This window comes from Talpa europaea (assembly GCF_964194135.1).
Source record: "Talpa europaea genome assembly, chromosome: 11".
NCBI lineage: Eukaryota > Metazoa > Chordata > Mammalia > Eulipotyphla > Talpidae > Talpa > Talpa europaea.
Genome location: NC_140078.1, coordinates 97,345,441 through 97,370,651, shown reverse-complemented (window position 1 = coordinate 97,370,651; position 25,211 = coordinate 97,345,441). Strand labels below are relative to the sequence as shown.

General features: G+C 57.1%; 1 protein-coding gene across 2 annotated transcripts in view; it reads right to left on the bottom strand.

Moving 5' to 3' along the window:
• FBLN2 (fibulin 2) overlaps positions 1 to 23,151 on the bottom strand; it is a gene marked incomplete at its 5' end in the record, with an annotated part of 34,801 nt that extends 11,650 nt beyond the window's left edge. Inside the window, 8 exons of one of the 2 annotated variants that reach the window (XM_084246876.1) lie at positions 1,698 to 1,838; positions 3,279 to 3,380; positions 3,968 to 4,081; positions 4,643 to 4,852; positions 6,279 to 6,459; positions 6,872 to 7,001; positions 7,897 to 8,008; positions 21,853 to 23,151. In XM_084246876.1, the coding sequence (XP_084103002.1) occupies positions 1,698 to 1,838; positions 3,279 to 3,380; positions 3,968 to 4,081; positions 4,643 to 4,852; positions 6,279 to 6,459; positions 6,872 to 7,001; positions 7,897 to 8,008; positions 21,853 to 23,125 (2,263 nt within the window). The remainder of the gene's footprint in view (positions 1 to 1,697; positions 1,839 to 3,278; positions 3,381 to 3,967; positions 4,082 to 4,642; positions 4,853 to 6,278; positions 6,460 to 6,871; positions 7,002 to 7,896; positions 8,009 to 21,852) is intronic. The other variant, XM_084246875.1, reaches the window with a different exon arrangement.
• Between the last annotated feature and the right edge of the window lie 2,060 nt (positions 23,152 to 25,211).

Here is a 25,211-nt window from a genome sequence, read left to right as displayed (position 1 = left end):
GGCACCGGGTTTCTGTCTCCCCAGGCAGGACGAGCAAACGTGCCTGCAGCCAACAAATCAACCACAGAAGACCAGCAGCTGCTTCCCGGGTGGACAGAGGAGTGCTAACAGATGAGCAGATGAACCGGATGGACAGAAGGAGTGCTAACACGACCCGATAAACACAGTGCTGAGGGACAGAGGGAGACACGAAGAGCGTGGAGGAGGAAAGAAGTGAAAGAACGAAACGTGAGCTCATAAATTTTGCTGAATGGAATGAACCTTTGCTCTTTTAATCCCAGAAGCGGCCTTCCAGCTGCCTGCTAACCTTTCAGCAGGGGGTCTAGTCGCCAGGCCACCAGGGGAGACTGCCCCCCAGGGCACAGTAAGCAGGCAGGGTGTCCTGCAAAGGGTGCTCCCACGCCCGGAGAGACCCGCTTTCCCAGACATACATTGGCACACGCGCGTGCACACATGCACACGAACACACACACACCCCCCAGACAGGAAGGGCTGCCCAGCCGCGGACAAGCAGGTTCAGGAGGACACATGTTTGCCCAGGGCTAGAGGCCAGGGGCAAACATGTCTGCAGCAGGCACTCGGCCCAGCTGCCCCATGGTAGAGGGTGAGGCAGAGGACATGTCTTGGCTAGACATGGTCCCCAAGCACAAGAGAGACAGACTGCGCTCTGGTCAGCTGCCCGAATGTGTGGAGCATCATTCCAGCTGTTCCCGCAACCCTGCGTGCTCTTCCTGATTTCCAAGTGCTTTCTGCCCATGCAGACCCGTGCACATGGCCTTCTCCGGGTGGAGCATCCAGAAGGCACCAGCTGGAATGCCCGCCACCACTGCTACCCGGGTCTCCCCTATAGCACAAGTCAGTCTGCCCCGTGTCCCTGCTACATTGGGTCTTTCTCTGTTCAAGACCATGATGTTTCCTCCAAGAAAATGGCAGACTCCCCAGCCATGGGGGGGATCATCAAGTCTACCCTCTTCACCACCCACAGAACATCCCTGGAGCCCAGCCCCTGGTCCACATGGGCACCAAGAGTTGGGCCCCATCCACACACAGAACAGGAAGTGATACTCAGTCCTCTGGGACCTGGGGTTAAAGGTGAGGATACGAACTCGGGGAGGAGCACCGCTGGGGTCACACAGCAAGTGAACACCGCGCTGGGGTGCAAAGGCCATCTGCAGACCCCAGCCCCAGCCACTGGCCTCTGGAGGGGGTCTGGGTGCCTCTGAGGACAATCCAGCTGCTAAGGTCTTGTGCCGCTGTGCTGCACTACACCCTACACATGTCACAGAACCCCCAAAGGAGGCCCAACATCTCTTCATAGATGAGGAAACTGAGGCTTGGAGAGGTCATGTGTCCAAGCCGCACAAAAAAAGCTAACAGGGGCTCCTGCTGTGAGCCCAGGCCTCCCTGCCTCCAGCCCTCAGGCCCCAATCCTGCCACCGATGTTCTGACTTCACCGCAGCGACCCAGCGGCTGCCCCAGCTAGCTTCTGACTTGCAGCCATTCCCTGCTGGAAAGCAGCCTCTGGAGGTGCTGGTGGAGAAGCGGGACAGGACGCCAGGACACACAGGGCAGACACGGAGCATGGGTTGCCGAGGGCTCATATGCAAAGGGCAGGCCCTTTAGCATGTGGCCGCGGAGGGCAGGCTGGTGTGGAGCAGAGCGGAGCCGTGATGCGGGGCGGGCGGGGCTCTGCTTACCCACGCACTTCCTGTGCCTGTTGAGGATAAAGCCCTCGGCACAGAGCACTGTGTGGTTGACACAGTAGAAGGATCCCAGGGTGTTCACACAGAACTGTCGCCGGCTACAATCGTGAGTGCCCAGCAGGCACTCGTCTCGGTCTAGTAACAGCCGCGGGAGGAAAAACAGAAGGGCCGTTAGCAGAGCGTGGGCTGGCATGGAGCACCCAGTGACAGCAGGGACACTGAGATCCAGAAAGGAGCAGGGGCCGGCCCAGGGCCCCCAGCTATGGGCTCAAGTCTGTATCAGTACTGTCCAAGATGTGAGAGCTGGAACTCACTTCCCTGGTAAGGACAGGCAGCAAGGCAAGGCTCAGAGAGGGTTGACCGTCTGCCCAGGTCACAAAGCAGGGCAGCATCATCAGCTGCCCTCGCCCAAGCTCAGCAGATGCTTTCTCTCCACAGGCAGCCCCCAGAAGGAACCACACAACAGCGGGGGATGCAAACTCAGGTAGGGGGTCAGGCTGACAACATAAATGGCAGAAAGAACCAACGAGGGATCCACAGGAGCCTGCCGGGCCCGTGCTCTGTCCAAAGTGGGGCTGGGATGTGGTCTCTATGGACAAATGTTATGAAGTTTCAAGAGAAACCAGAAATCTGGACTTTTTTTTTTTTTAATTCTTAGCTTTTCGTGGTTGGTAACTTGTATGATTATTTTAAAACAGAGTTTCAGCTTCTGGCAGAGACATGGGTATTTCTCCAGACAGGGTGACTGGCCTGTCCCCAGACACCCATCAGGGTCATGCTTCTTGAACACGAGCCTGAACTGAAGGGCTTCCGAGAACCCCCGCATGCTCCATGCCTGTCCTGCCCCAGGCATGAGGAGGTGTAGCATCAGAGCCTCTTGGGTTGTTCTCTAGGTGTCATCTGCTATGGGACCACCCAGCAGGTGTCAGGTCCAACACCCTTTTCAGCAGGCGAGGTCCCAGGCTGCCCAGGCCTCTCAGACAAGACCCAGAGCTAGAAAGGGCATCAGTATGAAAGGGATGTGCTTTGGGCTCCTCTCGGCCCCTCTGAACAGCAGAGGCAGCCAATCGCCAACACCCACTGTCCCCGTTGGTGTCAGTAGCAGAACCTAGCACATACCATCTGGCCGGGGCTCCTACCCCCACTCTCTGTGCCCCACCAGAGGCAAGTGGGTCCATTTCCAGGTCCTGCCTTACACAATGGGGCCATGCACTTCCCTCCCCACTTCCTCCACCACAGCTGGGGCAGGGACGGGGGGGGGGGGGCACGAACCAACCGCAGCCCCAGAGACGGGCCGTCCAGGTGTGATCTGGGGTCCAGCAGTATCAGTGTCAAGGGGGACCTTGTTAGGAATACAAATCCTGGGCCCCCCCAAACCTATTAGGTCAGAACCTCAGGATTCCGCAGGTCTCTCCGGCTCCTTCTGCCAGGCCCACAGATGCACCCTGGACTTGGAGAAGCAGGGCCCAGGGAGTGACTGGCAATCAGGTGGAAGTGTGCCAGTCTGTGTGCTGCGGCCCGCATACACAGGCGTGAGCAGAACTGCTGCTCTGGGAGGGCTCCTCGCCCACTCACCTTCGCAGGACACACCGTCTGCCATGATGGCGTAGCCTGGGAAGCAGGAGCACATGGCGGTGTCCCCGACGATGCTGCACACCTGCTTGCAGGGCCCGTTTTCTGCAAGGAAGATGCACAGAAATCAGGGACCACTAGCTGCAGCCTTGGCCCATGCTGGCTGGGCACCCCCAGCCCTGACCTGTAGGCAGGAGAGTGGGTAGACAAGGAATCTAACTGCTGGCCCTTTCTCACAAGCTCATCCATGAAATGAGTCCATAGGGCAGCTGGTGTCTGGGATGTGGGACAAGGCTCTGGACCTTCCATCATCACCACGTGGACACTAAACCCCTCGTGCTAGTGACAGAGACGGTGATGAGAAGATGAAGGAGGGGGGAGAAGAAAGCAGATGAGGACCAAGAAAGAGAGACAAGAGCACAAAGAACTTCCTCTGTGTACTGAATGCAGGCTCCGTGGCAGAGAATTTTATCTCCCACTTTTTCCTGAACTGAGACTAACAGTAGCTAACAGGCTTGTTTGGAGTCAAACACACTCGCCCAGGGCTGCCACCCCCCACCCCAAGCTCCTCACCCAACCTCAGACAAGCAGATTAAGCGGCCCCGGAAGCAGAAGCGCCCCTCCGGCAGGGGCATCGCGTGGACATCCAGCAGTGGCAGGCCCCCCACCTGTGAGCAGCCCTGTCCCCTTACCTTTGCAGGTGTTGGGTTGCGGCAGTGGTAGCGGGATGGTGTTGGGGATCACCTGAGGAGACTCTGGTCTCCGTGCCGGCTCCTCTGCGGCCTTCGGCGGTGGGGGGTTGCCATCTGTCACGGGCAGAGCAGACGGGGCGGGGGGTGTCATGTCGTCAGCCTGGCCTCAGACCCTGACCAGCAGAGTGCCTCTCACCCCAGGTTTCACACTGGGCATCGCGCATGTGAAGGCCCAGGGAGCAGTGTACCTCACGCCCTGGGCAAGACCATCCTCACAGCCATTCCAGGCAGAGAAAGCCAGGAAGCAGAGAGCTAATCAGGGGAGCATATCTAGACTGAAAATGAATCTATTCCTGGAAGCTGGCAGGGAGAAAGCCCTCCTGGACAAGGGGCTAGGGCCCTCTTGGGGGCTGGCCACCATGGGCCCAGCGATTGGGATGCAGCTTGGGTTGGTGAGAGACCCCATGACCCAGCCCGAGTCTTGCCCTGAGGGTAAGCACCGAGGCTGGGCCTGCAGATGGAGCTTCTGGAGGGAGGCTGTCTGCTGGCCTCACTAACCTGTCAGCACGGGCTCTGTGGCAGAGGAAGGAACCCCTATGCCCCACTGTAAGAACACCACACCTCCCTGGCAAAGTCAGTGCTGCCCCATCCCCTGCCAGCCACCTGGGTCCTCACCTGGGCGGCAGGTACGCCCATCTCCCTGCAGCAAAAAGCCGGGAAAGCAGGCACAGCGGTAGGAGCCCACGGTGTTGATGCAGAGGTGCTGGCACAGCTCCCCCGGGAGCAGCAGGCACTCATCCTGGTCATCACCAGGCAGGCTGTTGGGCAGCTCAGTCTCTGTGCCCAGAGACAGGGCCTCCCGGCTCATCAAATCTGCCTCTGAAACTGGAGTGGGAGTTAGAGCTCATGACCGGAGCCAGATGGGCCCCATCAGGTGGCTGAGACCACAGGCCCCCAGTGCAGGCGTCGTCAGAACCTCTGTGTGCCCAGCAGAGACAGCACAGGTGGGTGAAGGATGAATGGATGAATGATAGAAGATGTGGGGATGAAGGGAGGAGGGGGGAAGGAGGAGGTAGCTGGGTGGGCAGGTGATGGACAGATGGGTAGGTGGCAGGATAAAGGCTGCATGGTGGAGAGGTGAGTGGGTGACAGATGAAGGAGGAATGAATGGGTGGAGGGTGATGCACAGAGGGATGGAGTGATGGGCGGGTAGGCAGGTGGACAACACCAGCAATGAGTGAGACCATCAGAGTGGGGTCAGAGTTCTCATCACCCGAATCCCCCGAAACATAGTAGTGCCAGGCCTGCAATAGGCTTTGGGAAGCTCTGGCTAAAGAGCAGAATTGGATTAAGAGCCCTGATCCAGCAACACCATAGAAGACCTCCCCTGAGAACAGGAAGGCCCCTCAACCTGGGTTCCACAAGCTCTGACAGTGAACTCTCCCTGGGGCCTCCTTAGTGGCATCACAGGAGCAGCACTAGGGTCTGGAGTTCCTGGGGCATGCACAGGGAAGAGCAGATCCTGACAACACAGGCCTGGAGAAGGGTCGTCATGGCTGAGGACAAAGGTGGCGTGTGGACACCAACCTCTGCGGGGTACCAGAGGCCAGTTGACACCCGTAAGAGGCCCACCACTCTGGCTTTCATTCACGATTTGCACACTGTCCAGGACAGGCCCACGGAGCCTCCAGATGGCCACACATCTGTGGGATGGTGGCTCCAGAACGCTCCTGAGCATCTGGCCTCCAGGTGGTCAAGGCTGAGGCGCCACATCCTCAGGCACAGTCCACCAGGCTTTCATGCCACTGGATCCAGGGCTGCCAGGCCCAGCTGCACAAGGGACACCCACTGACACAGCAGGACACCCACATGGGGCCCTGTGGGTCCACAGACACAAAGAAGCTTAACAGCCATGAGACAGGACAGCCCTGACTAAGGTGGCAGAGGCCGAACATGGCAGCTGGAACAGTTGCCACAGCACTGGGAGGGCAGAGGGGAGAGGCGACACCAGGGACACTGAGGCTGGAAGCTCTAGGATGTATGGATATGTAGGTGAGCAAAGAGATGGGAGGACAGGTGAGTGGAGAGTGAAAGGTGATGGGTGGCAGGTAACTGGGTGGAGCAGGTGGCACGTAAAAACCGAATGAGACCCTCTCAGAAATAACAGCAGAATCCGCCACCAGAAGCCAAGAAGCCACAGAAGAACTCTGTCCAGAACAGGGCTTGTGCCTCAAGCCATAGATGACAAAGGACCATGGTCCCCACAGAAGTCGGAAGACACCAGCCTTGGCCAGGCGAGGGCAGCACCTACCTCTCCGTGGCATGGCCCTGGGCTCGGGAGCCTGGCGGACCTCAGGCACAATGAGAGGGTCTTCGTCCTCACAGCAGGAGAGCATGACGTGGTTGCAGGGGTAGCCCAGGTTGGGGTTGGACTCGCACGACTGGCCCTCGGCGCGCACGCGGAGCCCCAGGCCACAGCAGTCACAGCATTGCTGCGGAGGGACGGCCGTCACTGCCAGGCCCGGCCCTCGGCACCCACCTGCCTTCCCGAGGGCCTCTGAGCCGGAGAGCCTTGCACAGGACCCCCAAGGTGCAGCCTGGGGAGTGGGCTGGGCGTGTGCTCTCCACAGCACCACCTGACACCCACCTCCATCTGGGTGTGACCGCCGGCCACAAGAAAGCCCCATGGAGGCAGGGTTTCCCTGCTACCACTTCCAAGTCCCTGCGCCTGAAACAGGGCCCCGCCCGTCTTTCCTGAGTGAGAGGGTGTCTCTAACAACCGACCATGTTTCCGTGCAGATGAGAAGCCCCACCCTACCCCAGGCGAGAGGAGTCCTGCAGGGGAGCCCACCCCGCCCTCTAGGACCCTCGGGCCCAGGCCCAGGCGCCGCAGGTGTGCCTTGCCTTATACAGGGAGACGCCGCAGGTGTCATTGTCCTCCGCCCCGCAGACCTCGCCCTCCTTGGCCCCCATGACGCCGGCCACACAGCTCTTCTCCTTCAGGTAGGACACACAGCAATGCTTCTGGGCTATCCTGCAGCGGAGGCCCATGTCAGGGGGCATCTGGAGGGAAGCTGGGCCAGTCTCCCATTCTCTGTGGGGCTGCCTGGCGCAGGGCGGCCGCCAAAGCAGCAGCACCAGACACAGCCAGTGCGGGAAGGTGGGGTCCCGGGAGGCTGGCTCAGCCCCATGAGAGGAAGGGGGTGCTCCAGCGCGGGCTATCGTATGCCTGGGGTGGGACTGGCTGTCCCTGAAGCAGTGCGTTTCCTGTCTCAAAGGGACGCAGGCAGCAATAGCGTGACCAGCGCGGAACTCCAGGGCCTGAGGGTATGGCGCTCACTCCTGAGTGGCCCCACACTGGAGGATGACGGGGACAAGACTGGGATGTAAACCTTCTGGAAGTGGCATGGTGGGCTGGGGATTAGGAAACTAAACTCTGCTGCGTGTCCCAAGGTGCCGCATGGCTGCGGGCGACTCGTTCAACTCTCTGAACCTTTCCTGGAAAAACGAGTAGGTTGGCATCCCTGAAAAGAAGGGGCAAATGGCTGACCAAGATCCCTTCAGGGCCTGACACAGGGAGGGCAGGGACATGACTGTTCCTTTGTGAAGACATGGGAGCCGGCCGGTCTGAAGGTTAGGAAGTCCAGTCCCGGCTGCGCGGGGAGGGGGGGGGGGCGTGCCGCTGAGCGCCCCCAGCAGAGACTGCAGCGCTGGTAAGAGACGCAGCTCTTGATCCAGGGTGAGAGAGGTCCTCTAACTTGCTTCAGGGCATGTCCCCCACACCCTCAGCAGCCACATCCTATCCCCTCCTTGCGCCAAGGTGGGGAAGCAGGAGGTCCCCTGCACTGTGGGTCCCCCCCTCCCAGCTCCGCAGCCAGCGGATGTGGAGGCGGGAAGGAGCCACCTGCCTGCTCCGGGGTGCCGCCTACCTGCACACGTCGCCCTCAGTGCCACTCTCGGGGATTTCCAGACACTCGTCGTTGTCGATGGCCCACTGCTGTCCAGCTGCACAGCACGTCTCAATCAGATCCTTCGTGGACACTGTGGGTGACGACACGGGCAGGCCCACCGTCCCTGAGTTGTGTAGTTGCAAGGTGTACAGGGCCGGTGCCCATCCGGATTCCCGTGACGGGACGGGGCCCACCCCAGCCCTGCTGGACAGCTCGGCTTGCCAGCGGCTCTCACTGCACCCTCTGCAGAGCTGCCTGGGCGGGTCAGTGTGCCCCCTGGGGGGATGGGCACGGGAGGACATAGCCCATCTGACTAGGGCTATAAAGGCTCAACGGGTTGGCTCTGTGGGGCCATCACTCCACAGCTCCCAGGGATGAGGAGCATGTCCCACTCCGCCCTGCACACCCCCACCCCCGGCCCCGGCACTTGCTCCAGGGGAAATCCCAAGGGCACAGAACCCCCAACGCAGGCTGTGCTTCCAAACAGCCCGACCTAAGACTCCAAGACACCACAAGACAAGAAATCAGCAGCGAGGGAGATGTGAACCGACGGAGGAACAAGAGTAAACAGCGGATTTGTGACTGGTGAGGGTGGAGGGGTCAGGCATCGGGAACACCTCTTTACAAAGCACAAATCCTGAGAAATGAAGGCATCTGCCTGCCTCAAATTTAAGGTTCTCCGTATAACCAAAAGCTAAGGGGGCCAATAGACTCATACTGGGTCGGGAGAGGGTCTGGGAATGACAAAGACTCATTATCAAGTTAGATAATAACCTCCTGAAAATTAACAAGTTTTTCAAGTGGATTCTGAAATTCATCTAAAAAGGGATTCGTCTAAAAAAGGGAAATGATTAAGAATATACTCAAGAATATTTCTGAAGACTATACTTCAAAATTCTAATACTTACAACAAAGAGAGAAAGAGCTCAATGGAGCAGAATGGCACTTGGACCCGACGCTGTGTGTGGGTGGCTGGTGTCCCCACGTGGCGCCTCTGGCTTGGCTGTGAGCTTCATTCTCAGTTGCCTGTTTCCCTCTCGGCAGTGGCAGCTCTAAGATAGCCTGGCATAGTGCCTGGCACACAGTGGTTGCTTAACGGCACTTGCTGAATGGAGCCTTGAGACACAGGGCAGCGAGAGCTGTGTCAAGTGTATACCGGAGGGCAGGGCAGGCACTCACCTGACCAGAGCCAGACCTTGAGGTTCTGTGGTCACTGAGAGCAAAGCCACTATTCATGCTTAATCCTCAGCCATTACACGCTCATGGGAGTCTTGCTTTGCTTGAATGTTTCTGATGATGGGGAGCTCACTTCACGTAGGCAGCTTGTCCCTTTTCTGCAAACCTCATGCTCACAGAGCCTTCCTTTTACTGGACTGAACGCTTTCTCCCTAAGTCTTCTCCAAGATTGACTTATAGAGTTTAGAGATTGCAACAGATCTGGCCTTAGCCAGATGACAGGAGATGGGCACCCTATCAGTATAGTAAGAGCTGAAACGAACTGACTGCCAGCAATGAGCCAGGCACTGCTGGTCCGTGCACGCTAATCCTTGCGGAGTAGTGTTGTCATGCCGACTTTACAGATGAGGAGAGAAGTTAGAAGACCCAAGCCTCAGTTCTCCCTCTGCCCTTCCCCTCTCCAGGCCCAGCTCCCCAACATCTGTCATGCAGGTGGCTTGATGCAGCAGATCCTGAAGGCCATCTCTGTGTATCCAACCATCACCAGGCTGAGAGATGGTTCTGCTTTGCTGTGGACTCAATGTGTTCTCTTCCAGCCCCCTTCTTGATCAGATGCCAGGTTTCAGCCCGCGCTTGGCAAGCTTCCCACCATTCTCTCCTGGCCTTTCCCACTCTGGCTTCCCTGCTTTTCAGACAAAGGAACCCAGGGGCTGTGACCCCTTCTGCTGGGAGGGCTACCCACATGTAGCCAGAGGGGGAATTAGCACAAAGGTCAAGCGTAACATTGCCTGGTTCTGCCCTCTCGCCCCTGTGGCTTCAAGGCTCAGTCCAGAAGCTCCCTCTGTTCTAGGTCTCCTTACCAGCCATTTTCTGTCCCCCAGCCAGTCTCTCTCTTCCCATCCCTTTCTCCTCTCCCCAAGTTCTTCTTGAGTTCCTGGGCAGCAGCCTTTCAGTGTTTCCATTCTGGGCTTCTCTATCAACACCCTGGCCCTAGCTGATCTCATCCAGGCTCTCAGTTCCCAGGGCCCTTGCCCCAGCCTGTCATCTCCAGCCTCAGTCCTGTGTACATGGCTGTCTAAGGAGCCAGCACTGGGCAGCTCCCTGGCTTGCCCGTGGTCAGAATCTATTGGGCAATTGATTTGTCCCCAACCTCCTCTCCCCAGGTCTCCCCTGTTATCATCAGGGTCATCAGGACCCCTGCCAGTCTTAAGACCCTCCTGGGCCTATTTCCCATTCTCTTCCTCTCGCCTCCAGTCACCCATAGGGTCACCCCCATAGTGTATCCTACTCGTCTCCCCTAGCCCCCCGCTCTACCATCTCATCGTCCAGTAGGCTATTCCCATTTGTGTCCTTCCCAGAGCCACAGTGTCCTCACCAGCTTCATTCCTGGCCATACTGGCTACATAGTCACACTGAGGTCACATGGCATCACTGTCAGGTGGCCTCACGTCTCAACCACCAGACAGAGTATCTCACAGGCCAAGAACGGGTCTGAGTCATTTCAGGTTCCCCAGTGCCCTGCACAGACACGCTACTTGAGAAAATCTGGGCTGGAGGGGGCACTCTGGGCTTAGCACCTACAACATGAAGCCCCACACTGTCCTGATGGCCAGGCGTGCAGGGAGTGCTGAAAGCTGAAGACCCATACCTAGGACCGGTGCAGGGACACACAGAGGACTCCAAGTCAGGCCCACCCACCGCACTCACACTCCCTCTACTTTGGCAGAGCCCATGAGCAAGGTGTCAACTGAGCCCCTCAGTCTCTAGCTGGGGGCTCAGGCAGGTCGGCCATCCTCAGAGTCACCATTCCATTTAACAAAGGGTGTGGGGGGGGGCGTCTGGCAAGCAGGTGCTCAGTAAGCAGCATCTGCCCCGCCCTGGCACACAGGTGTTGGGCTGTTCTGAAAGTCCTAGCCCTGGAGCAGACCAGAGAGGAGGCGGATGATGATGGTCCCTGAGCAGAAGCAGCTGGCGGCGCTTTCCGCAGTCCCGCCCCTGCCTGTTCCGCGGGGGCCGAGGTCGTCCTCGCCTGCCTTTATCCATTAGCACTGTGGACAGAGGTGAGGGCCTGCTCCCGCTGGGATAGGCCGGCCTGGCCAGCGGGCTCCCTCCGGCCTCCTGGGATGCCCTGATGTCGGCACACTGTGCCACGGCCCAGCTCACAGAGAAGGGTTCAGAGCCTGCCAGCATGTGGATAGCAAGATTGCAGGGACCCCCACCTCTGACACCCCTGAGTGGCAGCGGGAGAACAAATGCACTTAGGAAAACACATGACTGTCGTCTGAAAAAGCGGAAGCTCCACAGACCCAACGAGGCGGCAGTCTCACGCCCAGGAACATGTCTGGAAAACGTGGAGACCACCCACCCCAGCTTGGAACTGGAAACTGTGCATGTGGCAGGGACAGGAGCAAGGGCGAGTCAGCCGGAGCCTGCCCCCGACGCACTCGAGCACCCACCAAGTGCATGGGGGAATCACAGCCATGTCTGGGGGCTGCAGGTCACCGAGGGCACCTGCCGCTTTCCATGAAGTTCAAGAAACAGAAGAGAGCAAATGACTGTTTAGGTGGTAAATCTAACAAAACAGGAGGGGCTCAAGCTCAAGCAGGCCAGTAACTGGACTGGGAAGGGGTCGGGGAGACCAGCCCCGCTTCTGTCCCCTCTGCCTGGGGCCTTCGGGGTGACGGCTCTCGGCGCTTCTTTACCTGTTCACGTAAGTCCCACATGCTCTTCTGTTCACGGCCACCTCCCTGCCCAAATCTTACAGACAGAAAGTATGATGGCAAAAAAAAATTTAAGACCAAAGACTGAAAGAATCCTTTAAAAATGTGAGCCAGCTACGTGTCATAAGCCAGACACAGAAAGACCAATATTACATAATTCTGCTTAATGGGGTGTCGAAAACAGGCAAATCCATAGAGACAGAAAGGAGAAGGGGGTTACCAGGAGGGGGATGGCAGTCAGTGTTTCAAGGGTGCAGGGTTTAATGCCACTGAACTGCACACTTCACAATAGTTAAAACAGTCGATTTTATTCTGCATATTTTATCGCATTAAAAAAAATCATGCATTGCGGTGTTTAAAAGAACTGAGACCCAGAACTCTCCCTCCGGGCAAGCTGCTGACAGATGCCCCCTCGGGCACAGTCGCGACTCTACCTCCCAGCACAGCAGGAGACGCTGGCTGAGGTTCTAGATGTGCAGTCTCACGAATGTAGATAAACCTCGCACTGACCGGGGGCCATTTCTAACTGTATTATGAAGAATTTGTTTTCAAAGGCTCAATGTTGAACAGCGCGTACCAGCCACCATTTATCTCCCTAAAGGGACGTGTAGACATTCCTTTAAGTGTAGAGTATTTCTGGAAGGAGACCCAGAAAGCTGCTAACATTGGTTGGGGGTGGGGTGGAGGCAGGGGCCTGCCTGCGGAAGCAAGTTGACATTTCACTGTTTACCCCTTTGCCATCCGGTACTTGCTTCTCGTCACATGCAGGTATGGCCATTCAGGAAACATTCTGTTATAAAAAGATTCTGTGATTCCAGGGATTCTAACCTCCTTTTGATCAAAGGACAATGGCACCATGAACAATGCAGGCCCGAGGTCACGACCCTTCTAAACTGTCTCCTCTTCACATGAAAGCCTAAAATAATCAGAGAAAATGCCTACACCTGGCAGGAGGGTGATGGACAGGCCATCTCCGCCAGCCGTCCTGTTTTTTTGCGGGGGAGCTAAGGGGAGCTCAACAAAACAACTTTCTAGGGAAAGTTGTACTCCCAGGCTTTTTGGGGGAGGGGGGCAGCCTGCAGGCCGGGGGGGTGGGGCGCCTGGAGTGCTCTTTACAGTGACTGTAGAGTAGATAAACAAGAAGAGTTCCTGAGCTGTCTTCCTGCCCCAGGATCAGACAAGGGAGAGAATGGCCCAGAAACAGTAGGAGCCCATCCAATTTAGCTCCTTAGAGCTGCCTTCCTGGACCACCCAGGGTAGCGGCCCCCAGCCTCCACTGCCCTTTTCTTTCCCACACCACCTCCCATCACCTTGCCTCCTGCCTGTCCCTACCCCAAGCTAGCACCACCCCCACGTGCTCACTATCCCAGGCTGGCCAAGGAGGCACTTGAGCCCTCTGGCTGACCAGCAGGAGGTCTCCGGCTGCATCTTTGCTCCCGATTCAGGCAGAGGGCCCCAACCCATCCCTGTTGCACAGAGAAGCAGCAGCAGCCCAGAGCACAGGCACCACCTGACAGCAGTCACAGGTTTCTGAAGCAGGCTTAAGGCTCCAAAGGGCTAGCGCCTGGGCAAAACTTAACAGCAAATAAAGCAGGTTCAGTCCCTCACTCAGCCTCATTTCTCCAAGGAAGCAGGCCCACCACTCCCTTGGCTCCTTCCCCTGCCCACTCTCACAGGGGGTGTCCTCTGCCCTTCAACTTACACAGGACCAGGAGTTGGAGAGCCCAGACTCGGGTCACTCAGCCTTTCCTGCCCAGTGCCACCTGGGACCAAGTCTGAGCCTTCAGAATGACAACATCCAGTATTGGCAAAGATGTGGAGCAACTGGAACTCTCCTTCACTGCTGGGGGTGTAAACTGATAATGCACTTTGGGGAACTGTTGGGAGTGCTAACCAAATCTTTTGATGCAGCAGTTTCACTGCTAGGAATATATCCAACGGAAACGTACGCCTAAGCTGTCCAAAAGACACATGAGAATGTTCACAGCAGCTGCATTCACCACGGTCAAAAATTGAGAACAGCCCAAATATCCATCAACACTAGGACAGATAAATAAACCAGGGTTTATTCCTACAATGCAATAATAAATAGTAACTTTTAAAAATTAACTACTGCTATATGCAAAAAAACCAAAACATGGATGCATCTCATACACATGATCTCGAGCTACAGAAGAAAAACACAAGCGAAATCAGACCGTGCAGTTCTCATTATACACACATCATGAATAAGCAAGAGTAAGTGATGGCGGGGAAAGTCAGAACAGAGGTCTCAACGGGGTAAGACTCTAGAACTGAGAAGGGGCACCAGAAAATTCTGAAACCAGGAATTGAAACATCAGGCATCTTCATCCAGGTAGCACTGTGGTGTCCACACGTGTGAACAGCCCCGAGCTGTCCTACTAAGACAGTGCACCTCACTGCATTCATTATGCTTTATGAAAAATACATCAGTAAAATAAAAACTTTTAAAGGGAGTCCTGAGATTAACGTAAACGAAGAGATTCCCAAGAGTATGTATAATACACTTTAATACAAACTCAGGAAGACAAAAACTCAGGAGCTGTAACAGCCAAATATAAACCAAGTAATATCTAATTGAGTGTGATTAAGTATTATTTTATGAAATAGGCTTACACAATGCACTTTGGGGTCAAGCGGAGAGATACAAACAGTCGGTGTACCAATGGCATTGGGGAATTAGTGGTTGTGTTACATGTAGGGTGGTAATATAAGAGAAAGTCTTCATTTTCAGAGTTGCAACATGTAAAGACTGAAATGTTTCCAGCACACACACACACACCCCTCTCAAAGAGATGACAAAAGAGCCCGGACAATACAGAGTGAACTACTTTGCATCACCCATGCCCCCCACCCCCCAGAAGCTTCCCCAGGGGTCTGTCCCAGTGGTATGGGCTGGGGCCTGGCCTGTCGGCATATGGGGCTGGTGAAGTCAAGGGGTTATAAGGGGTTCTACCGTGGCTGTGAAGACGCGAGGCCCCCAGTTTGACTTCAGGCTGGCCCTTGGGAAGATTCTGGAAGTGGCAGATGAGTGGTCAGGCCCTCAGGGAGCAGGTAACGCGTGCACCTATCCTCGGCATTTCAATGACCTGTTTCTGTTCAGACTTTCACAAGGATTCATAGCTGATGCCGTGCGCAAAGAGTGCCTGCAAGCTAACAGGCCGGCATCACTGCAAAAATTCTCAACAAGCCCAAAAGGAGCACGTGGAGCCAGCATTGTGAGGCTGCAACCCTAGAAAAAGTCACCAGACAGATGGGACCTGGAGAACTGAAGAGTTGCTGGGGACCAAGACTACCCCTGAGAAGGAAAAGACTTCCCCAGAACAGGGCGGAAGGAAGCAATCTAACTCTTGGACACAGGGGTGGATGCTTCACCTCCTAGGAATGATCCCGTCATTGGGAGATGGTTCCAGAATCAGAATAGAGCATGTGACCAAGGGTGGACCCCATTATGGCCATTATGGCCATCACCAGCTGACGGCCCTGGTCAGCAGAGCTGTCCCTCCCTCCACTCGGCTCACCCAGGCTGCCAGCCACCTGCTGAGGCTCAGGGTGGCCCCTGCACCCACTCCCTCCCCAGGCTCCTGGAGGAGGGCTCCCCAGCCCCCTTCACAGGCTTCCAATCTAACTCAAATTTCCAACAACCCAGCGTGGATTGACTTCCAGAACCTCACCCAGACACTGGTGCGTGCTCCACCCCTCCTCAGCGAGAAACTGCGTGATCCTGGTTATCATTCGTTTCAGGAACCGCTGCTGCCTGAGACTGCTTTTGCTCAGACTGGCGTTTGGTGGGAATTCAGGTCTCAGGATAACGTTTTGTTTTAGAGATGAATCTTATAAGTGACTTCATTCTGCTTTATTGTTCTTCCCAGATCGTTTCATTATCAACTCATCAGAACTACATAGAGCTAATTAGATGTTTAACTATAAAGCAATGTTGATTTTCCCAGGCCAGTATTTACTATAAGAAAAATGTAAATAAAGTGATTAGTTAAAAAAATACAAAAAATATCCCATGAAAAACTGGGCCTTTTTTTTTTTTCTCTTTGAGGCAAACAGGAAGCAGACACCAGGGCCATTTCCTGCAAGCCCCAGGTGGCCCTGCTGGCCTGGCGGTGTTGACACAGAAGTGCCGCCTGCAGAAGAGGCCGTCGGGAGCTGCTGCCCGAAAAGCCCTGTCAGAGCAAGTGAGGGCACCGAGCCTGGGGGCCGGAGACTGGCTTCGGGTCCCGGCATTCCCAGATGGGAAGCCAAGGTCCTTCCAGGATTCCCAGTGAGTGCCCAGCGACTTTCTCTTTCTCCTCTCCCCACATATGTGGGACCAGGACCATGGTCCCCTAGACCTGCCCTAAGTACACTTTGACCAGATCACTCCCCAGCACCCCAAGTACCCCCATCCTTTGCCCTCAGCCTACAGAGTGACTCTCAATGTTCACAGTAAAGCAATAAGAGGTCAAAGCCCATCCCCAGCTCCGATGCCACATGACCGGGAGAGACAGGTGAACCCCAGCTCCATCCCAACAGGACGACACTCCTCACTCACAGCCTAAGTGGGGTGTAGGTGGGAGCACAGAGCTAGGAAACCCTAGACCCCCACTAGGAAGCTGGCTCTGCTGCCCCCTGGCTGAGTGCTGGGCTTGACATCTCTGGGCAGGGTGGTGAGGAAAAGAGCCCTCGGGTGGGGTGTCAGGACTCTGGGAACCCCATTCTGAGCTCACTGAGTGCGCCAGGGAGGCCCTTCTGCCCCTGGGCCTCTGTAGTCCTGGCTGTATAATTCAGGCTGGGAGGGCAAGGGGAACTGGCGCTCTGTGAGTCTTCTGGGCAGCCAGCTGGTGCCCGCTGCATGCTTTGTTGGTGCTTTACTATATTAGCTGCCAAGGTTTACAAATTGAGAGCTTTCATGTAAAATTCCAGAGTGCAGGCTTTTTTTTAAAAAAATCCAAAATTACGGGCCAGGCTGGGCCTCCCATGCCTCGGGGGCACCAACTGGAGCTGGGGAACCCTGCACCACCTTCCTGGTCCCCATGGTCCCACCCGCCAGCTGCTTCGCCGTGGGCATCCAGCTTTACTTCCCCATCTGTGTGTGTCCCCCAAAGGCCTGCTTGTCATGGCAGGTAAGTCGGCCCCAGGGGAGGGTCTTCACTTTTACCTAACACAGCCTTCCCCATAGTGCAAGGCCCATAAATGTGTCATGAATGAGTGAATGGGGCAGGTGGGGGGGGGGGAGCTGTAAGCAAGACAAGCCAGCTTTTCCCTGTGTGTCTCACTCATAATCTCTCTAGCTCTCATCACTCTTATCCCCTTGAAGGCAGGTTCCCTGCAGCCAGATTTTGCTCTTTCAGTCACTTCCACTCTCCACCATGTGGGTCTCAAAGACTCCCAGAACCCCCAATTCTGCCAGGGAGGGAGCCTGGGGCTGGGGATGCATGCAAGCTTGGGGCCTGCCACCTCGCTTGGGCCCTGCCTTGCCCCTTGTGGGCCAATGGCCAGTACAGTCTTGGAGCCCGGGGCTGCTGACAGGAGGGCATACTTACCCATGGCGGGCAGCGGGGCAAACCCAGGGGTCAGCAAACATCTGGCTTATTGGTCTCGGTGACCTTGGACTGACACTGAAGCTCCCTGTGTCTCAGTCAACCTCATCTCTAAAATGGGCATGACAACGACACTTTCAGGGGTGTCAGGAAGCTGGAGGTACATGTAGGAGGGGCACAGCACTGGGCTCGTATAAACGCCCCCTGACATAGGTTAACTTGTGCAGGCAAAGATGGACTTGGCACTGGGGTGTGTCCATGGAGGGCACCCCCTCCCCCATTTCTGGGCTGCTGGTCTCACAGCCAGCCCATGCTGATGATGGAGAGATCTCAAGACTAGGGTATTTGCTGACTCAGTTGGCAGGCGCTGAAACAAGAACATAGGGCAGGGAGGGAAAAGCCAGAGAGGAACACTGGACTGTGCATCTGGAGGCAGCTGGAGTGATGGGGAGGGGGTGGGGAGCAGGAAATGTGCAGCTAATGCACCCCCCGCACCCCTCCTGGCTCCTTTGCTTTTGCCCCAGAGGGGACAACTTCTGGCCACCAGGAAAGACATACATCTGTTCACTTAAACAAAAACACAAATCCATCCACCCACCACCCAGAGTAGTGTGGCCCTCTGGCAGGGGGAGAGGGGAACTCACAGCCCCAGGTGCTCCTCTGTGCTTCCAGGCTGACATGACATCTCCCACCCCCTCCTACCCTGAGAGCAGGGGGAATCACTCCCCCATCTTACAGATGGAGAAAACTGAGGCTCAGAGAGGATGAGTTGACTACCTGAGGTCATGCAGCCAGGGACAGAGGAGGCAGGACTCACATCCAAAGATTTGTCCTCCACTTTGGCCCAAGCCACTTTCCCAGTATGGAGACCACGGAGTGGGCAAGGAAGACCCAAGGGAGGCCCAGCTCACAGGATGCTGCTCTCAGACAGACAGAAAATTCTGCCTCTGAAGACTGGATGCTGTAGGACAAAGTCCCACCCCCACCTCTCCCACCACCCTCACCCCTGAGGCCACACAGCCTCGGCTGGACTTGGAGGAGGTGCTGGCAAGCAGACGAAGCGAGCAGTCCACAGCACAGACCACTGAACTCCACCTCACTGAGGCACTCAGGATTCTAGAAGGTTCTGCATGTAAGGGGCGAAAGAGGCTTGGTTTGGCCTCAGGAGAGCCACATGTCCCACTTGGGCTTGTCAAGGGAATGGGAAACCTTCACCCTCCCAGCAGAGGCCCAGCCACCAGCTGGAAGATACGGAGCATGTGGGGTGCAGGCAGGCAATCCCTGGGGAGGCCAGCCGAGAGCAGCAGGATCATCACAATTACACTGCCATTGGTAGCCATCTCCACCAGCGGCCAGTGATGGCCTCTGGAGACTCCATGACACTGTCACCACTTTGATGGCTCATGGAACACGGGCTTGCGTCTTCCATATTCTAGAATCTGCTAAAGTAAGCTCGTGAAAAGAAGAGCATTAGTCATCAGGGACATGCAAGTCAAAACCACAGTGAGATCCCACTTCGTACCAACTGGGAAGGCTAAAGTCAAAAACCCAGTCACAAGTGTTAGCGAGGAGGTGGAGATTGGGGTCCTCCGGCACTGCTGGCGGGACTTTAAAAGGTGCAGCCGCCATGTAAGCCTGCCTGACAGTTCGTCTAGCGATGGAACACAGAGTTACCACATGAGCCAGCAACCTTACTCCCCGGTGTATTTTCAAGAGAAATGAAAACATACATCTGAGCAAAACTGTGTGTGCAGATGGAGACTGACAGCCCTCGCCCCTCTAGACCAGAGGTTCCCGGGCGTGCTCTGAGCCCATGGAAGGTCGACCGGGCTAAGACAAGAATGCACTTTTGACTGACAGTATTTTCAACCCTGAGGGATGTAAACTCATCGTTAGGTCAAGGGAGCTCTGTATATTCAGCAAACAGGCCCCCGCTAGATGCTCAAAAATGACTGTGGGGATGAAGATATGAAGAAACGCAGGGGACTCCTGGATCCACCACTTTCTGCACATGTCCCCATTGGCAAGATGCCTGATTGCCCTGTTGTGGAGTAAGAGGACTGCAGGCGCTGACCATGGAGCACTTACCAGGGTGCCTGGGGTAAGTCACTATGTGGTGTCTTCAATTAATATAATTTGAATTCTAGAAAGCTGGTCTGCTAACCAGAATGTCAAAGCATCCAGAGACCCCGCCCTGCAGAATTTGCTTACTAGAGGTCCCAAGGAAGGGGCCCCTTTCCTGCCCTGCTCCCGGGACCCACAGAGGTTACGCTGGAGCCATTTCCAAGAGGAGGGGGCTGCCTCCAGCTGCTCCAGGAACCTCCTAATCCTTGAGGGCTGCCCTATACCCAAGGGTTCCCTTCCTCATGGCCCCAGAGGGCAGCCGGGGGTGGTCCCAGCTCCCTCCATCATGCCAATCCAGCGGTAGAAGTTGCCCTCACAAAGCCTCCTGCCCCACCCCCACCCCCAGTGACAACAGACGTCAGACCCTTCTCCCTGGCCAGGGAGCTAGGCATGTGGCTTCCATTAGGCCACATCTGGACCTGCTCAGAGGCAGCCTGGATCCCTGGCACAGCTCAGGCTCAAAGAGAGGACCCCCACCCCAGTCGAGCCTGGGGCAATGGCTGGAAACCTTCTTTAGGCCCCAGGGGCTGCCATGGCAACAAGACTGGGGGGGGTCATTTCCTGCCCCCCAGCCCATCTCTCAGCAGGAACCCCCACCCGCAAGGGGCAAGCAGAGCAAAGATACCTCCCCAGCTGTTCCCCACCAAGGTCCCCTCCATTAATAGGGGCTCCCAGTGCTCCCCACCCCCCATAGCAGCCAGAGGCCCCTACTTCCCAGCCCAATGCTCAGTGGGGCACCCGACCCTCCCCACCACGCTCCCCCCAGCCCAACTCTATCACGAGGCTCTCCGTTTCCCCGCGAGTAAACCTGCGCAGGCTTAGCCACCGAAGCCTTCCTCCCTGGTTAGACCCCAGGAGGAGAGGCTGTGCCTGCCTTGCTGGCCGGCTCAACCCCTGGCACAGAGCAGGTGCTCTGTCAACATCTGTAAATAAGGGGTGGAATGAAGAATGGGTGGTGAATATTAATGGCTCATTCTCTAGCACTCAGTAAGTACTAAGCTCTGCGCCAGCTCTGGACATGAATTAGCTCACATAATGCTGATAACAGCCCCACGAAAGAGGGGCTTCCCTGTCACTTACAGATGGAGAAACCAAGGCCCAAGCAGTAAGCCGATGGGAGTAGTGAAGCCCAATCATGTCAATGGGTGAGGAATAGGTGGTGTCGGGGGAATAGAAGGAGGAAAGCCGGAATGGGGGGAGGGGGGTGGCAGGCGCACCCTTGTTTGTCTGGCCAAGGCCAAGCTCCTGGGTCCTATTGAAATTCACTTACCTCTTCCTCCTAACTTCCGGAACCTTCCTTTCCTGCACGCCAGAACTGCAGCAGCCTGGCCATGCCCTGCTTATTCTCATCTCTGGGTTTTGCATGTGTTGGGCCCTCTTCCAGGACAGCCCCCAGATGGGATAAGGGCACATCATCAAGGGCCCCACCACCAAGCAGCCTTCGTCAAAGCCACACCCCAAAATCCATTGGAAAAAGTTCAGGGCAGAGGCAAAAAAAAAAAAAAAAAAAAAACCCACTAGGGCTCCTGAGAACAAAGCAGTTCTCCGGGATTCCAAAGGCTCAGAGCCACAGAGAAGCCTCAAGCAGTAAAAGGCAGGGGGCGGGGGCGGGGCTGTATCCATTTTGGAAACCCGCAGCCCAAACTCTGTACCCCGCTCAGAGCCTGGTCCCTCCAGCACAGGTGCATTTCATTCAGCCCCAGCCCCGCACTCACAGTCTCTCCACCACTGTGGGCTCAGGGCTGGGTAAGCGGGAGCCCTGGAGCCCACTGTCCTTGGTCATCTGAAAATGAGGAGCCCACCTCCCTGATTGTGGGAGGGATCACGTCACAGAAACAGGGCCTGGCAACTAGGAGATGCCCAGGGAAGGTGAATGCTCTGTGCCACCCTCCTGAGGCACGCTGGAAGCAGAGCCTGGCGCTGAGCTGGGGGCTTTGGACCAGAAGGAGGCTGCAGTTTCACCCTGTATTACACATGGGGTGAAATGCACCATCAGTGCCCGGCGACAGCAACAGCACTTGACAGACAGGCAAGTGGGACCCTGGGCAGTTAGGAGGCTTGGCCTGAGTCACACATGTGGCAGCAGGGCGGGTGGATAGAAACACTGCAGAAACCCCAGTGCTCCTCAGCGCGCGGGTGAGGACCCATAGCCAGGCAACCCGTTTTATATCGGGGCTGCTCTGTAACACTCCCTTCTCCAGGAAGTCTTCCTAGATACCTCCTGAGGATCCCTCCTTCTCCGGCCTGTGAACCAGGGCCCTGCTGGTCCACTCTGTCCTGCTGGCCCACTCCTGCCTCCCCAGGGCTCAGTAGGACCTGCTCACAGTTGACACCTAATGGTTTGTAGAGTATGTGAGTCTTACCTTCAGAGTCGCCTCTGGGAACAGAGTGGACAGAGTTGGGGTCTGTGTCTTCCTCTGGCTGAAAGCGGGACAGAACAGGCAGCTCTTTGGGTACTTCCTGGGTGGGTGGGACCCGGGATGCCTCTGGGGGAGATGTGCTCAGGCTGGTGTGAGTGCTGGGCTTCGTTGGGTCCACAGGAGGGCTTGATGTGGCCTGTGATGGGAGGACACTGGGCCCGGCTCCCTCCTGCCTCGTGCTTCGGGGGGTGGCCTGGGCATCGGGGATGAGATTCTCTTCTGGTCCTTCCCTGGCCTCTTCACCCTCCTCTTGGACAGGGAGACCAGGCCCAACAAGCCCTGCGGTGGGCACTGTGTCCAGACCCCTGTGACTAGGTCCCATCTGCTCCATGACCGTCATTTCCTTCCTCTCCTCCTCCCCTTCCTCCTGGCTGTCCTCTGTCACTCTCCTTGCTTTGGCCTGCACAGGAGCTGGGGGGCCCAGAGCAGCAGCTGCCGTGGGCCTGGGGAGAGCAGCCAACCAGGGGGTGGCTTGGATGGCAGAAGGTGGGTGGCTCCCGCCTCCCAGAGCAGCAGGGACCCCTGCACCTGCATGGAGTTCCCCTGCCAGGGTGGCTGCCGCCTCTGCCTCAGCCACCTCCTGGTCATAACTGTAGGGGTCTTCATAGTGCCGCTCAGGGTCCCCCTCCTCCGTGTCTGAGAAGTTCCTAGCAGCAGCAGCTGGCATGGCTTCGGGGTCCCCATCACATCCGGGAAGTTGGTAGCAGATGAGCTCGCCACCAGCATCAGGACAGTGGCAGGCCTGGCAAGGTGGCAGGTGAACGGTATGGCCGGCGGGGTATTTGCGGCCAGAATGGACACAGCCCACCTGGCCACACTGCGGACAGCTGTCAGCAACCACCACGGCCTCAATGCAGTTAGGAGGCAGCTCAGGGCACAACATGAACTGGCAGCTGATCTTGCCGCCGCCTGGGGGACAGGAGCACTCAGTGCTGCCGAAATCCACAAAGTAGGACTGGCCAGCAGGCACGCGGCCACGCACGAAGCCACCCTGCAGGCAGTCGTAGTACTGGTAGCCCTCACAGGCGCAGCCCTGCTGCACACACGTGGCACAGCAGGCGCCGGGCTCCAGTGCCTCCTCGATGCAGTTCTCCAGTGGTGGGCACTCCACACCTGTGCAGTCCTGCGGCTGGGCCGCCACTCGGGCACTGGAGCCGAGCGCCAGGGCCAGGGCTAGTGCCAGCCAGGCTCCGGGAGGCTCCAAGAGCAGTGCCATGGTCTTGCAGTCAGCCAGGTGCCGCCTCGAGCCACAAACCGTCCCCTGTCCCGCGAGATCCTAGGGGAATCGGAAAGGTCACCTGTCAGCACTCGGGAGCATGTGTTTATCCCTGCAGGCACCTACCCCAGCGTGTGCACACAGCCACCGCCATCCAGGCACCGCCACATACATGTTCTTGACCTGACGTCCCCAGGGACACGCCCCCCATGTGCACAGGTCTGCAGCACAGAGCAAGGTCCATGTCACCCCCGGGGGAGGAGGGGCACCGGTGCCATACAGAGGTGGCCACACGCCCCCTCTCAGGGCTGCTGACCCCAGTGTGCCTCTGACATACTCCTCCACAACCGCATACTTACACTCATGCCTGCACTCTCAGCCACACTCACACCCCTGGGGACAGTTGTCCACAGTCACTCACAGAGTCCTGCCCTGGTCCTCCACATAGCACCTCACTCACATGCTAGGAAACATGAAAAGTCTCTCAAGCATGCACATGCACGACCACCCAAAGAGTCCCCCCTATACTCCAGCTCAATCCCAGCCATCTGCCTAGAGCCCATAGCTGCAGCCTGACAATACCATCAGGTGGATGCTGGGCTGGAACCATCTCCTTTCCAGGCCTGGCATATCTGGTCACGCCCTCCCCTCCCTAGTCCTCAGGCCCAGAGCCCAAGAATGCCCCCCAATAAACACCCATGGACCAGAGCCTGTGCTCCCTCTAATCTGAAAAGAAGAGCCAAGAGGGGAGGGACTGAGAAAGGGCCCTGACCTCCCTGCAGAGGCAGCCCCAGCTGCCAGACTTTGGCCAGCAAACACTCTGGCTGCCCAGTGCCTGCAAGGTTGGGTCACTGCGGTCAGGGGGGCACACACTTCTGAGGCAGGAGCCAGGGAGATGCCAAGTAAAACCCCCACAGCCTCTGCCATACTCTGTGGGACTGGTAAAGGTGGTAACGCCTCTCCATAATAGTAATTCTATGGTTATAATGCCAGCTGGCCCAGATGACCCCTGGGAGGGCCCCTGGACCGCACCGTGGGTGTGGTGCCCAGTCAACGACCACAGACATCTGCACCCGGCCCAGCACTCGCGCTGGTTGCCAGATTCTGTGGAGGCAGGAGGCGTGGCAGGTGCAGTTCACTGTGTGGAACTTGTTCCAACCCAGGTCCTGCCCTTCTCCAGCCTTCCCTGCCCTGAGAAACTGACCGCCTCAGACGGGGTCCCCAGGAGGGCTCCCAATCCTCCATTCTTTAGCAAAGAGAGGGTAACCGGGGTGTATTTCCCATCTGCCTCCTGTCAAGGTTCCCCACCCCCATCTCCCAGCTGGTGACTCTGCCAAGCCCTGAGATAATAAGCCGCCAAGATAATAGTGTGTTTAGCGGAGGAGTATAATTATCTCAGCCGCTAACTTCTGAGGTCTAGCTGGGACAACAGTCCTCACCCCACTGGGCCCCTGGACCAGCAGGTACCGAACCAGCCTCCGGGAGGTAGCGCCCACTAGGGGCGGGGCCTGACCACGAGGCCCTGCCCCCTCTTCACTGTGATTGGCTGAGGGCTGGGCCTGTGACCACATCTAACCAATGAGATGCGGACCCACACAGACCCGCACAGGAATGACAAGGATGCTGAGCCCCCTGGGGAGGCCTGGCTGCCCCCACCCACCCCCAGCACGGTGGCCAAGGGCACTGGGCCTCCGGGAAAGGCATGTGCCAACCTGTCCCAGGCCACCTGCGCCCCAGCGTCCACTCCTCCCAGTCACAGCGCTGGGCGAGAGTCCATTCTGACCCGCCCCCGGACCAGCCCAGCGGCCAGGTGAAAACACGATGTGGCCAGCTGATGCCACGTTCCTACGAAGGTCACATGACTGCTTATCTGGCTGTTAGCCACAGTAAGGGGGAGGTGGGCGTGCAGCGCTGGCACACCAGAGCCACCGGGACCCAATCAGTTCAAAGTGGATCAAGAGGAGCAGCGGCTCTAGAAAACCACCCAGCACGCACCGGATTCCCTCTGCCACTGGGTGTGAGCTCACACCTGGGCTAATGGCGGGTTCCCAGGATGAACTGAGGACTCAGCAAAGTACAGAGCAGC